Here is a 16528-nt window from a genome sequence, read left to right as displayed (position 1 = left end):
TTGATTGGTGTCATTTCTGTGTAATAGACCACACTGATAGATATCACCATTTGTACTTTGAATTTATCTCGTTTTAGGCAAAGTTATGTTGTTCAAAGATGAAAGGCTGAGCAAACATCTTATTTCCTAGATTATCGTCTCCTAACATACTAACAAAATGTAAAACAACATGAACCAGCATTGCTGGTATTCAAGGTACCATCTTGGCTCCTTCTGACTCGTAAAAGGAACCTTTCAGAGTCTGCTGACATAAAATAAGGGGCTGAAAGTCAGATTCTGGTAAAATAGAAGTTGACACTTCACCAAGGGACGCAAAGTAGGTATTTCAGTTTTCACTGGTAGGTTACCTTTCATTTGGAAGAATTTGAAAGGATTAAGGAGGCTCTTTGGGCTTATTTTCATTTTATTGATTAATGTTTTACCTCTGGATGGAATTACGGCACTCAGTTCACATTAAAGTCTCTCTCACGGACAGACACAAAAGAAGAGTGGGCATTACTGTTTCCATTTTATGGGTGTGTAAGACAGTGCACAGAATGGTCATCAAAATCGTATGAGATGACAAAGAGAGTTTGTCTCCTAGCTGAGGATTTCTTCTTCCAGAAAACACAATAGGTCTGGCCGTAGTGACTACTTCTGCTGGTGAGCCAGAAGAATGGGGAACAAAGGAAGTGAAGTTATTCGCATCAATTATTACTTTTAAAATTGTTTTTAAGTAGTACTGCTTTTACCTCCAAAGCTAAACAAGTACAGAAAACATAACCTTAGCAGAGAAAGCTTATAAACAACGTTTTTGAGAATACTCACTCAGTAAATCATTCTGGCCTTTCCTGTGCCTGGGAACACAATTTTTTTCAAATCGTGCAAAGCATTTCTGACCTTCAGTTTCACCTACTGCTTTTGCCTCTGGCTCTCATTAGTAAACACCTTGGAAGAATCTCAGAATTGTTAATGGAAAAATGATTAATGGAATCATTCTCACTAGGGGTCAGCAGACTCATATGCCCTGAGAGTCTTGCTAGAACTTTACTTTCTTGGGTCACCCATGCAGAAGTCTTATCTTCATTGAATATGATAGTTAAAAACTAACGTAGACTTAAAATGAAAAGAGCAGGTCTCTTCAGGTTCTGCAGTTTCTGAAAATCTACATGCAGCCTAGAATATATAGGCGCAAAACTAACTCTATGGTCAATTCGTCTCACTGTGCTTCAAATTTCTCATCAGCAATTAGTATATAACAGTATCCACCATATCTGAGGGAGACGAGGCATCAAATAAAATGTCCTGAGTACATTGAAATGCATGCTACAAATAACGTGGACCTTTGGAGTGAGAGATTTCAACCTCTTACTGAACCACTTACTGTATCTGTGATCTTGGGCAAGAATAATCTCTCTAAACCTCACTGTTTCTCCCTGTAGAACGCGGGTGAAAACAACCACTCCCTCAAAGGGTTTTTATGAGAGAAGAAGTGATGGCAAACATGAAGGTGACTTACAACGTGGAATGTTCTAGATTTTATTTACACACTCATAGGGATAAACTTTATTTTTTTTTTACCCTCCTTTGCCCTTGGGAATGCCCTTACTTCTTTTTCTTATGCTGTTCCAAGTCCTTCTGACTCTGTAGAAATTAAATGCTCTTGTATCTTCCTCATCACAGGCACAGTTTAGCTCTGTAAGTCTTACATCAGATAGCTTACTAGCAACACGTTAGCGCCAATCTTTTCTTAAGTTGTATAAATGACAGTCAGATTGCCATCTGATCCTGGCTTCCTTTTTTCCAGAGACTTTGCATATCTCTGCTCTGCACCCTTCTGGATGCATCTAGAATTTAGCCCTCAGAGGGCCTCTCATGTCGCTCATTAGCAGTTGCTCCAGGAGTCTCTCACTTGGCCATCACAAAATCGTTTGAGGAAACTGACAGTTCAGAAGGTCCTGCCCAGAGGTTGAGGAGAACTCTGTGGCCATTCACTTTGACTTTAGCAAAACGAGGTTCTAAAGTGATACAGACACACATACAAACCTCTCTTATTTTACCAGAAAGAAGACGAATTTTCTCTGCCTTTCAGGCAATACTACAAGTTTCTCAAGGAACACCCTAATGTTGGTTTTTAAATTGCTCTGCCTTGGCTAAACTAGCTCTACGTTAGTGATACTTGAATTTCGCTTCCCAAGTGCTTTGCAAGTTCACGTAATTTTGAATGTCGGCTACATAATTCTCCAAACTTCCAAGACCGTGTAGTGAAGGAGACTGAATCCTATTCCTACATTTTTCAGATGAGGAAATTGAAATGCAGAGAGGAGAAGGAACCCGAGTGAGGTCAGAGGCTAGTCAACTGGTCCTGAAACTCAGGTCTCTGAGTCCTATAAGCTCAGAGCTTCTTGAGGCTCTCCACTGCAGTGCACCTAAAAAGGAGCACCCAGGGGGAAAAGGGTATTCTTTGTTTTGTTTTGTAACAGTTGTATTAGGGCATAATTCACATACCATACAATTTACCCATTTAAAATGTATAATTCACATTTTAGTATATTCACAGAGTTGTGCATCCATCACCACAATCAATTTTAGAACATTTTCATTATACCAAAAGGGAACTCTGCATCCCTTAGCTGTCATCCCCCAAACATCCATCCTCCCCAGCCCTAAGCAACCACCAATCTACTTTCTGTCTCTGTGAATGTGACTATTCTAGGCATTTCACATAACTGGAATTATACGATTTGTGGTCTTTTTTTTTTTTTTTTTTTTTTTTTTTTTAAAGATTTTATTATTTCCTTTTTCTCCCCAAAGCCCCCCGGTACATAGTTGTATATTCTTCGTTGTGGGTTCTTCTAGTTGTGGCATGTGGGACGCTGCCTCAGCGTGGTCTGATGAGCAGTGCCATGTCCGCGCCCAGGATTCGAACCAACGAAACACTGGGCCGCCTGCAGCGGAGCGCGCGAACTTAACCACTCGGCCACGGGGCCAGCCCCACGATTTGTGGTCTTTTATGACTGTTTCTTTCTTTTAGCATAATGTTTATAATGCTCATCCTTGTCGTAGCATGTATCAGAACTTCATTACTCTTTATGGCTGAATAATGTTCCATTGTGTGGATATACCTCACTTCGTTCATCCATTCATTAATTAACGGATATTTGGGTTAACTTGTTTCTGCTTCTTGGCTATTTTGAATAGTTCTGCTATGAATATTTGTGTACAACTTTTATGTGGGCATATATTTTTTATTCTCTTGAGTATATACATAGGAGGTAATTGTTGAAGCATATAGTAACTCTATGTTTAACCATTTGAGGAACTGTCAGACTGTTTACCAAAGTGGCTGCACCATTTTATATTCCCACCAGCAGTGTACGAGGGTTCTAATTTCTCCATATCCTCGCCAATACTTGTTATTATCAGTCATTTTTTATAGCGTATCATAGTGAGGTGAAGTGGAGTCTCATTGTGGTTTTCATTTGCATTTCCTTAATAGCTAATGATGTTGAGCATCTTTTCATGCGTTTTTTGGCCATTCATATATCTTCTTTGGAGAGTACCTATTCAGACACTTTCTTTAAATGTTTGGTACAATTCACCAGTGAAGCCATCTGGCCCTGGGCTTTTCTTTGTGGGAAGTTTTCAATTATCAATTCAATCTCTGGTTATATGTCTATTCAGATCGTCTATTTATTCTTAAGTCAGTTTTGGCAATTTGTCTTTCTAGGAATTTGTCCATTTTATCTAAGTTATCTAATGTGCTGCCATGCGGATATTCCTAAGATTCCCTCAGAGTTCTTTTTATTTCAGTAAGGTGAATACTAATGTGGGGATACAGTTTTAAGTTCCTACTTCAAAAGCACGTGTTTGAAGTCTCATACTTTACTGTAAAAAAAGTCCTATGAACCACCCAGCCATAACAAAAGACAAAATTGTGCCATTTGCAACAATATGGATGGATCTTGAGGATATTATGCTAAGCAAAATAAGTTAGAGAAGGACCAATACCGTATGATTTCACTCATATGTGGAAGATAAACAAACAAACAAACATACAGAGAAGGAGAACAGATTGATGGTTGCCAGAGGGGAAGGAGGTGGGGGAAAGCAAAAGGGGTAAAGAGGCACATACATATGGTGAGGGATGGAAACTAGACTTTTGGTGCTGAACACAATGCCATCTATACAGAAGCCGAAATATAATGACGTACGCGTGAAGTTTACACAATGCTACAAACTAATGTGACCTCAATAAAATAATTTTTAAAAGTCCTATGAATATATCTGTCTTAATATAAAAGTAATATTTATATTATTCACCATTGAGTAAAAGTGAAGTCCTAGAGAGAGTTCCCCGTATTGATCCCATTGCTTCACTGCTCTACCCTCCAAGCAAGATGTGGATAGCCCCACCTGAGACAAGCATGACAAGATCAATTCTCCTCAGGGAGGGTTTCCCACCCCTTCCCAGGACAGCCCATCTGTCCTAACTATGCTAATTGCCGGGTTCCACAGTAGACTCACAAGCTGGAGAGACAGGACCAGTGTCAACAGGTTTCATCGTGCAAACAGATCAACCCACAAGGCTTTCCTGTACTCTCATCAAAGGGAAGGCAGGGGGCGGGGGGAGGAGAATGTTTTGTTAATGGATGTGTATGTGTTCTCTGGTGTAGCTGGCAGCACAGGGACACCTGTGACAGTTAGTCTCCTTTTATCTCTGAAATAACAGCAGCAGAAACTAAAGAGCTGAAGTGAAGTCTTTTTTTTCCCAAATGAACACCAGGGAAGAATATTTTTAACAAAGCTGTATTTAAGATTATTTGCTTTAATGCAAGTCCCGTTTCTTTCAACTTCAACGTGGGAGATCTTCAGCAGCATTCAGATGTTCTCTGCTGTACAAAAAAGAACCCCAGAATTTAGCTGTATTTTTATAATTTTTTATAAATTTTATTTTCATAAACTAGTGATCTTTAGCATACAGTAAACAAAGTAGCATTTAAATAAATCTGAGGTTGAAATAATATTTTAATGGATACATTAACTAAAACATTTCCTCCAAACCCTTAAAGTTAATCAATTGAATTAATGATAAATTAATCACTCAGCTTCAATTCCTAGCAAAGATGATCGTTATTAACTTGTGTTAAACTCATCACCATAAAAAATATTCTACTTCCCCTTCTTTGTTTTTCTTAGGAAAACTGCTCTTGAAGACCACCTGCTATTTAGTGGTTGACATGTTTGGACCAGACATCATAAAACTGTGAGTAATGCCAGCACGTTAATCTGATTCAGTCGCTCGGATGAGTGTGGGGGAAACAGGAAAACTGGGAGGCAATTGGCTCCAGCAGGATTTACTTACTGAACAGGGGCTGCAGCTGTATTCTAGCTCTGCTTAATAGTGGAAAATTCAAACCTGACTTGGTTCCTTTGTTACAATGGGTAAAGGCTCCCCCTGAATTACAAATGTGACAACCTGGCTCAATTTCTCTCCACGAGCCTTCCAGAAGGAACCTCACCACCAAATACCAACAAATGACTGGATTCTATTGGCTGGATGCAGTCATCTGACCCTTTCTCCTGGGCTCCCCAGCATGGCCTAGCCCTTCCCTACTCTGCCTCCTGGGTTCTCAGGCCATGTTCTTCTCTTCTCTCTTCCTGCTTGCGGGTTTCCTGGCCCTCTCCACTTCCCCAGTCCCAGCCCTGTCCCTCAGTATCCTGCACGTGTGCCATGATCATTATCATTATCATTATCTGCCTGTATCCTATCATCTTTTTTCCTTTTTGGAGCTCAGGGGCACTGAATCAGATAAATCATGTTCCTCTTTATGGTACTTTCTGGTGAAGGATCTATACATGGCTTTCTTATATTTATTATTTAGTTAGTTACTTAGTTACTTTGAATAATGTAATTAGCTTCCAAACCCACCACCCAAAATAGAGTCTAGGACCTTGACAAAAACTTACTCTAGCCATGCAGTCCCTTGCTTTCATTCTCATGCTTTTCTCCACCCCAGTAACGAATCCTATGTCTGTCTTTGTCTTGTTGTCCTTTTTCTACAGTTTTATTACATATATGTATATTTTATTATATTAATATAATTTATTATAATTACATAAAATAATATATGATAATATAGTAAATAATTCTCTAAAAATGGTTATAATTAATAGTATATTTATTGTATATATTCCTTTAAAGCATATATTTTTTCATTTTAGTTATTTCTTTACTTTATAGAGAGACTATCACATTGTATATAATCTTTTAGGACCTACCACTTAAATTTATGTCTAAGATTCCTTCACAGAGTGTATCATTGCTGTAGTTGCATTCACTCTGACTGGACAGAATAGTCCATTGTGTCTCTACAAGAGTCTGTTCCTTCACTGTCCCATTGATGGGTGTTTGGGGTGTTTCCTGGTTTTCTCTCTTGTAAACAGTGCTACTACAAACATTCTTACATGGTTCCTCTTTTTTATGCCATTAGCCTCAGAACAGTGAGGCGCAGAGGACAGCATCAAGCCCCACAACAGGATAGGCTAGAGTTGCAGAATTTTAAAGATAAAAGGAACTTAAAATCATTCCGGCCAGAGAGATACTCAGTGCTCCACAGTGCTGTGCATCTGCCTCTGTTAACACTGACCTCACCCTATTATGGTAAATGATTTTTCAGCAGCCCTGGACTGTGAGTGTGTGGAAAGCAGAGACCCTGTCTTCTTAGCTCATACATCTATCACTGCCACCACCTCCCAACTGGACTGCAGGCGTACTCGTTACCCTTCAAGTCCATAATGCACAGCATAGCTGGCCAAATCTCTTTTTAATGCCAAACTCATTATGGCACTCTCTAACATGAAATTCTTCGAAGTCTTCACCCCCTTTTCAGGCTTCCTTAGTCCCATACACAGGGCTCTTTATGAACCGGTCCCTGAGGACATTTCCAGACTCATCTTTGGCTGCTCCATTGCACACCAAACCACTGGAAGTTCTCCCCACACACCAATCCTGCTTCTTTGGACCTCAGCTCCAGGGTCACTTCCTCTGGAAACTTTCCTGACCCTCCTCAGGCTAAGACAGACACTCCCACCACGACCACCACACACAAACACACACACACACACACACACACTCCTAGTATCTGTGCAAACCCCTAGCACAGCACTCACCACATCTGTTTGTAATTTAATTCTCCATTTACTTTTATGAGTTGCTAACTAGATTGAAAGTTTTCTGAGGGCTGGGACTACCTTTCGTTCAACTTCGTAGCTCTAGGTTCTTAGCAAAACACTGAATATGTGGAAAGAAGAAAGGAAAAAAGAGAAGAGAAGGAGAGGGCTTTGAATCTCCAGGGCTGGGTGCAACACTTCAGCATAGAAGGCCTTCCGTAAATGTTTGCTAAATTAATTAATTCTTTTAAAAAACAAAATTCTCTCTACAGATGAGCTATGCCTAGACTGCTCTAAAGAAAATTACTTCAATGTATTAAAACAGGAAAAAAAAAAAAAAAATTTCAGCCTGTTCAATGAATCTGTTTACATACTAGTATGAGCCTGGTGCTCTGGGGAAAATGTCAGCTTGGCCAGAGATGTTCTGCTGGGCCTAGATCAGGGAACTAGTGAGGTAAGAGGAAAAGAGTCTCAGAAGCCAGAGGGCAGTACAAGCAGATACCCACAAGCGGGTGCCAGAGATTAGCCACGAAGCATGATAGGAGTAAAAGAGAAGTGTCCTCTGTTCATTGGGAAACCCTCTGCTATTTGGTAGACAACTGGAGAGTGGTGAGTGCGAGAGCCAGTTAAGCAGAAGCATCAGAGAGAAGACAACAGACACTGTACTAGGTACTGCAGATATGAACTGTATAAGGGACAGTCCTCACCTCAAATAATTACAAGTGGACACGAGGTGCTAAGAAAGAATGGGCCCAGCAAACCACCAAAAGAGGGCCACTTCCTGAGTAGGTGGTGGGGAGGGGAGGAAATTTGTTTCTTTGAGATGACTCAGAGTCATGAGATGACTAATTCTCATTAGTATTGGGTGGGCCACTTTGAAGAAAGACAGATCTGATAAATGATCCCCCTTTGGGGATCCATCCACTATTAGTTTTGTTTGTGCATAATTTTCCAGTTCCAATATTAGCTGTTTGCTGATAGAAATTTCTCCTCTTATGATGTGTTCTTTTTACAGCTTGTTTTAATCAATCACATACAGTTCTGGGTTGATGTAGGCCCTGAAAATGACAACCTCATGTTTTAGTTTTACCTAAATTTCAGGCTTCCATTATTAAATGTGTTTCTTAACCCAGAGGGCATCCCTCCTCATTATTTCACCTCAGTCAATTCTCAATGATTCATGGACTAATTACTCAGCAACTACATTCCCTACCCACAGGATGGTGTTAGGAAGTGGGAAATCTGAGCACTCAGGGGTTCCCCCAGGAATCTGGGTCATTCAGGGAGGGGCTACTTCCAGGAGCAGCCCACTACTAGCCAGTGACCATGTGCTGGGTCTTCCTCTGCCTGCTCCTGACCTCCATTGTCCCATAGCTGCTGTAGCAAACATGATCCTTTCCTTCTGTCTGTCTCATCTTGCCTCCTGATATCTATTTATGCTCCCCTCTAAATCACAAATTATTGTATTCCGAACTTAGGAGCTATCAGAGATGAAGAGAGGCCTAAACTACTAACAGTTTTAGAAGAAAAATGCAAAACAGGATTTATAACAATTATGGTACAGCTTAAGTGTACTTCATTTTTTTTTAGACACCAAAAATACAAAGCAATATGATTGTGCCACACACAAGATGATTACAGGATTTATAGAAATGATTAAATTTATAGTACACTGTAAAGAGTGTGGTCCAGAAATGGGGTCAAAGTATTGAGTTGCATGAGGAAGATCTTTCAATGTTATGAGTGTATCCCTATGACTATATATTAATATATAAAACTTTCTGTATAAGTGATGTCAAAGGTCTAAATTTGAGAGCTTTCATGTGTGAAAGGCCCTCTCCTTGCTCCCTGCCATAGGCTGTTACTCTGCCTGTCTGTTGACTTAAGCCTGACCTTGCTCCCTTCTTTTGATTTATGATGGTCATCATCATCATCATTGACTTCATTCTACCATGATCCTAATTAAACTTAATTAGCTCTGCCAAATATGTTGAAGCCTTCCCCTCCCCACATGCCTCACTCCTGCAGCTCTGTACTTGTAAATGTAGAAAAAGGAAACAAATTAAAATGTGACCCTTTTGGTCTTATTTGCTGCACTGGGAAAAAGAAAACAATGTTGGGTGGGAATGGTTATTACCAGTTGGGAGATTTACTAAGGATTTCACAAATTAGGTATAGCCTGGGCCTTCTGTTGCAAGGTTGTTCAAGTGGTCAAGAGCTCACTTGCTACTTTACCACTTCTTTGCATCTTGCACATTCTAGTGGTCTTCCACTTGTCTGGAATTATGAGGCTCAGCATTTTCTATTCTTGTCCAAAGGGGTGCTGCTCACTTTCAGTCTTTTGATCATGAAGCTCTGGTCTTAGAAGACTCTGGAAAGGACACCTCGTGCCCAGTTCCTCTCTCCTTTTCCTCAGTTCAGAGAACACCAGCCTCACCCTTGGACTGAGAGGCCCCCATTTCCATTCCCATATTCAAGTTCACTTACTTGGAAATGTGCACTAGTTTCAGGAGAAAGAGAATAGGTTTTGAACACCATATGATGAGTTGGCTTTGGTGGTCCTGAATTACCACAGATGGAATATTAGCCTTAGGTTAAAAAAAGATTAAGCAGAGCCTTATTTATCATCCTCCTGAGTCTACTAAATACCAGACCCCCATAAGACAGCAGTCATCAGTTACATAAATGACCCATTAAGTTGAGAACAGATGTGTGAAAATAGCCACCCTCTCCTGCTTTACTGACCCTTGGTAGACATTAGTTTGGTAATGGACTTTATCTGTCACAAATAGCTTGTCCCACAGCTTAGAAGACAAGGCCTCCTTTAATACTGTAACTTACCTTCCCTTCCACCTCCTGTGAAGGAACCCCAGGGCCAAGCAGATGACTCTCATGGTGAATTCTTTTTCCTCTTAAATCAGGTGATCACAAAATGTTGAGAAGCCATCTCGCCAGTCACATGGCTAGTCTCGTTCAGCTGAAAAGAGATTTTGGAGCCTGTGGTCCCAGCCTATCTTTTCATGTACTAGTTGATGTGGATTAAGGCTGCCCCAGCCAGAGAAGCCCAAGGTGACCTGGCCTACATGCCAAACTATACGACCCAGTGGACTTTTTTTATGGTATGAATTAGGAGTGCCCCAGGGAGAGAAGCCCGGGGCATCCTCACCTGCATGCCAATCTATATGGCCAGATTCGTATCTAAAGTTATATGACCGCACAATAACCAGACCCCATCTGCAATGAAATCATTTAATGACTTTTTACATCATCTTTTCTTTTTTTCCAGTAAAAATAAGTCACGTACCCATGCCTTATAAAATTAGCCCTAACCCTCAACTCAGGGCAGCAGCAAGAGCTCCGACTGCCCGTGGGTCTTGTCCCCACACACCAGCTCTGCCTGCCCATGGGTCCTGTCCCCATGCCAGCAGGGGCAGCAGCAGGAGCTCTGACTGCCTGTGGGTCTTGTCCCCACACACCAGCTCTGCCTGCCCATGGGACCTGTCCCCATGCCAGCGGGGGCAGCCGAAGCGGCAGCAGCAGGAGCTCTGACTGCCCGTGGGTCCTGTCCCCACGCACCAGCTCTGCCTGCCCATGGGTCCTGTCTCCATGCCAGCGGGGGCAGCAGCAGCTGCTCTGCCTGCCCATGGGCCCTGTCCCCATGCCAGTGGGGGCAGCAGAAGTGGTGGCAGCAGAAGCTCTGACTGCCCATGGGTCCTGTCCCCATGCTATTCCACACTATTCTCTAAATAAAAGAGCACTACTGCCAGATCTTGAGAGTCTAAGAAATCTTTCTTTCGACTCCTCGGCTCACCAATCCCGCATCACTAGTGACCATCAACATGTTTGAAGATCTCTGAGGTGGACCCTCTTTCTCTGATGGGCTTTTCATTAATATGGGGCAGTTCTTTCTGCAGGAAGCTTCATGACATAAACTCTTACTGCCCCTCCCAGCCTTTTTAGTTGGTAATCCAAAGACAAGATTATTAGAGATTTTAAAGATATTTTGATGTTCAGCTTCCATTAAAACTGTTGCTTACATGCACTAAGTGAGAACGGGGTGGGGGGGATGGGTTTTTGTTTTGCTTGCATCTTGTTTTTGTTTTATCTTTCTAACTCTCATCTGCTATTCTGCATGTCTAGGTGTAAAACTCCCTTGACTGAGTGGACAACCTAATGGAGAGTCTGTGGAATGGCTATCAGGGGAATAAAGCAGAAGTGGGAGTGGAGTCAGGGAGTAGATCCAGGCCCTAGTCACAGGGGCAAAGCATTGCCAAGCTAACCAGTGGTTCTCAAGGGTCAGCCCATGTATGGGCTATGACTGCCTTCAGTCAGAAAAAAGACAGAAACAACATGGCCTTGCTTATGAAGAAGGAATAAAAGGAGGAGGAGGGTCAGGGAGAGAAGAAAGGAGTTGGAGTTGGAGTAGTTGCAGAGGTACGCATAATAGTTGGAAGATATGGAGTGAATTTATTATAAAGGAACCTAGAGCATATTGTGGGGGACTGGAATTGGCCACCTCAAGATATGTCTCTTTGGCATGAGGATTTTTTGGGGCTGGTTACTTTTAAAAACTGCAGACAGGAAAGAAACTCTGAAAAGTAGAATTTACTCACCCTTTGTTAAGATACGTTTACATTTGTAAAGGAAATCTCCATCTGTAAAGGTGTCTTCCTCTCCATACCTGGAAGAAGGGGGATGACATTATCTCTAGAAACTCTCATCAATGTGGAAGGCAAGGACTCAAGTCTGCATAATAACCTGACTCTTGTTTACTGTACTTGTCTGGTAATCTTCCATAACTGACTTCCTCTACCCCCAACATCCTCCTTTGTCTTTAGCTGAGGGTGGTATTTAAGCTGAGAACTTCTGCCATTTTGGTGAGTTGCTCAGTTTGCCTGAGCATCTCCCATGTATACATATAAAGCTTTGTTTAATTTTAGCCTGTTATTCTGTCTCATGTGAATTTAATTCATTGTCCAGCCAGAAGGACCCAGAGCGGGTAGAGAAACTGTCTTCCTCCCCTACAATATCACAGAACTCAAGAGCAGGAAAATATCCAGGCTTCAGACAGAGACTGGAAACAGGACTGGGAAGCCATCAAGAACACAGGGGCACGCGCTCCCCAGGCTTCCTCACTGCACACACTGAGTTCTGCCCCATGAACCCCATCCTACAGACTAGCTTTCCAAATGCTCAATCCACATGGCAGGAAATGACATTACAGTCCCAAGTCACTATAGCTCCTATTATTCTGAGAGCAGCCCAGAGTGGATTCAAACTTCTTAACACCAATTCCAAGTTTCCATAAAAGAGAATCTGATTGGACCTACTTGAACAGTAGTCTAATGAGGTACAATTAACTGGCCTAGAAATACGAGACAGTTGCCAGGAACCCACCCCTATGGGTGAAGGGGGACAGTTAAGTGATCATGTGAGCTGGGGAAAAAAACCCAAAAAGTATCTGCTAGAATCTATAACTGTTCTTCCAAGATTAGTCTCCAGATATTACCAACCTATGCCACTGGGTTCTTTCTTTTTGTTGCTTTGCTTCAGTTTGGTTTTGATTTGAATTGGTAATTTACTTAGAAAAATTACTAAAAGTCCATACTTTACTTGTTCCTTCACTTGAAGCAGCACATTATACTCATTCTTCACCATTTAAGAAGAGTTTAGAGGGTGTCAGGTAGAAAATGAATCTGAAAGGTTTGTCTCAGCCCCTGCAAATCTAGACATAAATGAATCGTTTGAAGACCACTATCCTTATACTATCCCCAGGGGAAAGAGTCAACAATATTATATTTTCTTCTACAAGGTAAAGAAATATATTTATTTTAAAGGAAAAGAGATAATTTGGATTATGCCTAAGGAGATAATTTTAGGTGTTTAAGGCAGTATCATACATGATTTTTTTTTCTATAAGGCCCAGCAAACTTTCAAATATTGTTCCCATCAAATTACACCACTGCCCATTTTTCCTTTCCTAATTTTATTTGTGGCTGCTCCTGAAAAGGATCACAGCGCTTGTGTGAGAGGCTGATCCACAGCTCAGTGCTGTTCGTGCCCCTTCCCCACCACTCCAAGGACCTTATTCTAAATGTAGGAGAGAGCAACGTGGTAGGAAATCATTATGATCCAGCAGCTACACGGGCCTGGACTCAAAGGCTGTGCTGCAATGAGTTAAGGGTATTGCAATCCATTCTGGGGATTCACCTTTCTTTGAAATAGCTTCTGTTTCCTAATGCCTGAGAGATCTGAAGTAGCCTTTGTTTTGTCCTGCTTCCTTCCAGGCTTAGCATGGATAAGAATGCTGATGTGGTGTGTCACACCCTGAAGTTTTGTAAACAGGACCCTGGCCAACCATTGTGTCACCTCTACCCCCTCCCCAAGGTGAGTGGGTTTTCACGCTGAATGTCAGATTAAGGTGACATGCCAGCCCTTTGGAAATGTTGTAAAGGGAGGCTCAGCTTTGCTTGCTCAGTGGTTTGGGGACAGGGAAAGACAAGATGACATTTTCAATTACATCATGTGAAATAACATTGCCAAGTTTCAACCTGGATCCCTCCCCGGCCATGCTGCCAAAGAGTGTCTTTGCTGTTTAACTATTATGCACTGTGATCGAGAGCTGGGCTGGCAGTAGGTAGGAAATCTGACCAGCTAAGGAGAGAAGAGTTTTAAATCTCTCTCTACCACTTAAAAATCAAGCAAGTCATTTTTATAGGGCGACCAACTCACCCCAGTTTGCCCATGACTTTCCTGGTATAAGCACTGAAAGTCCCACACCCTGGGAAAACCTGGGCCGTTGGCAACCCTCGTCTGAGCTTTATTGCTCTCACCCAAAAAATGGATATAATAAAATACCTAAAATACCTCCCTCTTTGCTTTTTAGTGGTCTATTACAAATAAAATGCTTAGCATAATACCTGCTACATAAAAGTGTTAATAAAAATGGTAGCTAATATAACTATTATCAATATCATTATTATTCAGAGATGGCTGTTCAGAATAGCCTGCATACATTATATCATGTTGAACAATTTTTAATTGGAACGCAGGCAGAGATAAGGCTGCAATGTTGACACAATTTCCTGCCCACACTCTGAAGGAGAGCATCGTGTTAAACGCAGTTAGGCTTCACAATATTGATTTTCAGAAACTCCCTGTAAAAATTAAATAAAATATAAAATAAAACGTCTATGCCTCCTCTCCCAGAATTGTAGGTTTTCTGTATATAACACAACAAGTTTCTGTTTTATTTGTAATTTCTTTTTTATTCTCATTGAAACAAAGCCAGTTTAACACTTTGTGGCCTAACCAGTGATCCTGATTTTGCTGACTGACAGTATTAAATATTATAAGCCTGTCTCCTTGAGCAGGAAGAAAGAGATGCAAATACCTGGCGTACTTGTGCATTTCATGCTTCCTCGGTCATTGACTAAGCACCGATTAAATTTCCCCTAAGAAGCTGTGGGCTCCACTGGTTTCTAGAAGAGTCAGTTAATTTTAATTAAAGAAAAAAAACTTTTCATGTGCTCAAATAGTATGTGGGTATCGTATCATAATATTCGCCATTTGATAAAGTACGGAAGAATCGTGCCTTTATGTACGAAGGCAAGTGATATGGGTTCTGTGATTTCCTTAAATAACATCATGCTACATATACATCACACCCACAGCTATACATAGTCACAAAATGTTCAACTTTAAACTCTCTCATTTAAAATGACATTCTTTATTTTTACACTCATGGAGTTTATTCTCAAATTATCATTTCCTTATCTTTCCGTCACAACCCCCTTTTCAATTCCCAACTCAGACACATTTCAACCATCCTTTTTGGCTGGGAAAGAGTTGGAAGGTTTCACCCCAGAAATGCTCAGTTTCCACCCCAGCTGGGCTTGCTCCCTGGTCATCTCCCTTCACATTCCCCTACAGATTGCTGTTCTGGACCTTAACCCTCCCCATCAACCCCCCATGGCCAATCTCCCTCTCTACAGATGACCCAGGAAGGAGGGGCAGTGGGAGCTAATGTGGACAGCTTCACTCTCTTCTGCCCCCAAGGTTTCCTTTAATATCAATAACTGACATTTACTGAAAACTCATTGTGCTTACGCTTCATCTTATTAATCCCCCAAATAGCCCTGGGCTGAAGGCACCATTAGGACCCCTTTTTTAAAGTTGAGGAAACTGGGGGTTAAAGAGGTGATGTAACTCGCTGAAGGTCACTCCCTTAGAACAGAACTGAGATTTGCAGACCTGTCATTCTGCTCAGAGAGGTTGGTTTGTCTCTTAATCTTGTGTCAATATTTCTGAAAATCCCCTCAGGGTGATTTCCTCACCCTGATCTTTCCTCACACCAGTCAACTGAAATCCCACCACCAGAAAAAACCATGTTAAAATGTTGGATGTTTTCCTTTTAATTCTTAAATAAGTTATTATATTAATTTCTTTTAGAGTTACGATAATGTTACATACACAGTTTTTCTACCCTACTTTTCCAATGTAGCCACCAATCTGAAGTCTATCACCACAGATTTGTTCGTTTATATGAAGTTCTAGTCTTGAATTTCCCATAAATGGAATCGTACAATATGTCCTTCGTTGTGTCTGGCTTCTTCTGTCTGTGAGATTCATCTGTGTTTTTGTGTGTGACGGTACCATTGCATGAAGCATTCACACAATTATCTTTTGATGTAACTCTCCAACCAAATCTGCTCTTGCTCTCTTTCCAATAAATTTTCCACACTGACGCAGAAATAATTTTCTAGAAGAGAAATATGGTCTTGTTATCCCACCCCAATGCCTTTGCCTGGAAAGCAGTTTCTGCCTTGTCCTTCAACTCGGTGGACTCCTCCTCATCCTTCAGATCTCGGCTTACATGTCACTTCTTCAGGGAAACCACCCCTGACTCCTTTTACATAACCCTCTTGTCAAAGCTCCTGTAGGTTCCTTCATTGAGCTTGCCTTGTTTTAAATGATATACCTGTGTGATTGCCTGTCCCTCTCTCTCTCCCACTAGGCTGTAACCTCCAGGAGGACAGACTCGGTCTTGTTCACCCTGTATACCCAGTGCCTAGGATGATGCCTTATACATAACAAAGAACTATTTGTTGAATGAAGGAATGAAGTGCCACTAGCTTCTCATTTGCATCACTGATGTAAATTCTGATTTTCCTTACTTCATGGCCACAGTAATTTTCCCAATGCGTCCCTCTGATCATATTTATTTCCCCAGCTTATAATCTCCATTGCCTACGCAATGAAGTAAAATTTTTACTTAGCATTTTAAGATTTTCCAAAAGCCTTCCCTGACTTCCCTTCCACTATTATCCTTGTGTGTTCCATGCTGCAGCCAAACAGGAGCAATTGGCTCTCCTCT

General features: G+C 41.3%; 1 protein-coding gene across 1 annotated transcript in view; it reads left to right on the top strand.

Annotated features, from left to right (window-relative positions):
* AOAH (acyloxyacyl hydrolase) overlaps window positions 1-16528 on the top strand; it is a 180808-nt gene that overhangs the window by 31614 nt on the left and 132666 nt on the right. Inside the window, exons 3-4 of the mRNA XM_001501241.5 lie at window positions 5179-5245; window positions 13440-13539. Coding sequence (XP_001501291.1) covers window positions 5179-5245; window positions 13440-13539 — 167 coding nt within the window. The remainder of the gene's footprint in view (window positions 1-5178; window positions 5246-13439; window positions 13540-16528) is intronic.

Source organism: Equus caballus, chromosome 4, assembly GCF_041296265.1.
Source record: "Equus caballus isolate H_3958 breed thoroughbred chromosome 4, TB-T2T, whole genome shotgun sequence".
In the NCBI taxonomy this organism is placed as follows: Eukaryota; Metazoa; Chordata; class Mammalia; order Perissodactyla; family Equidae; genus Equus; species Equus caballus.
The sequence above is the reverse complement of the archived record's forward strand: the minus strand, read 5'-3'. Positions and strand labels throughout refer to the sequence as shown.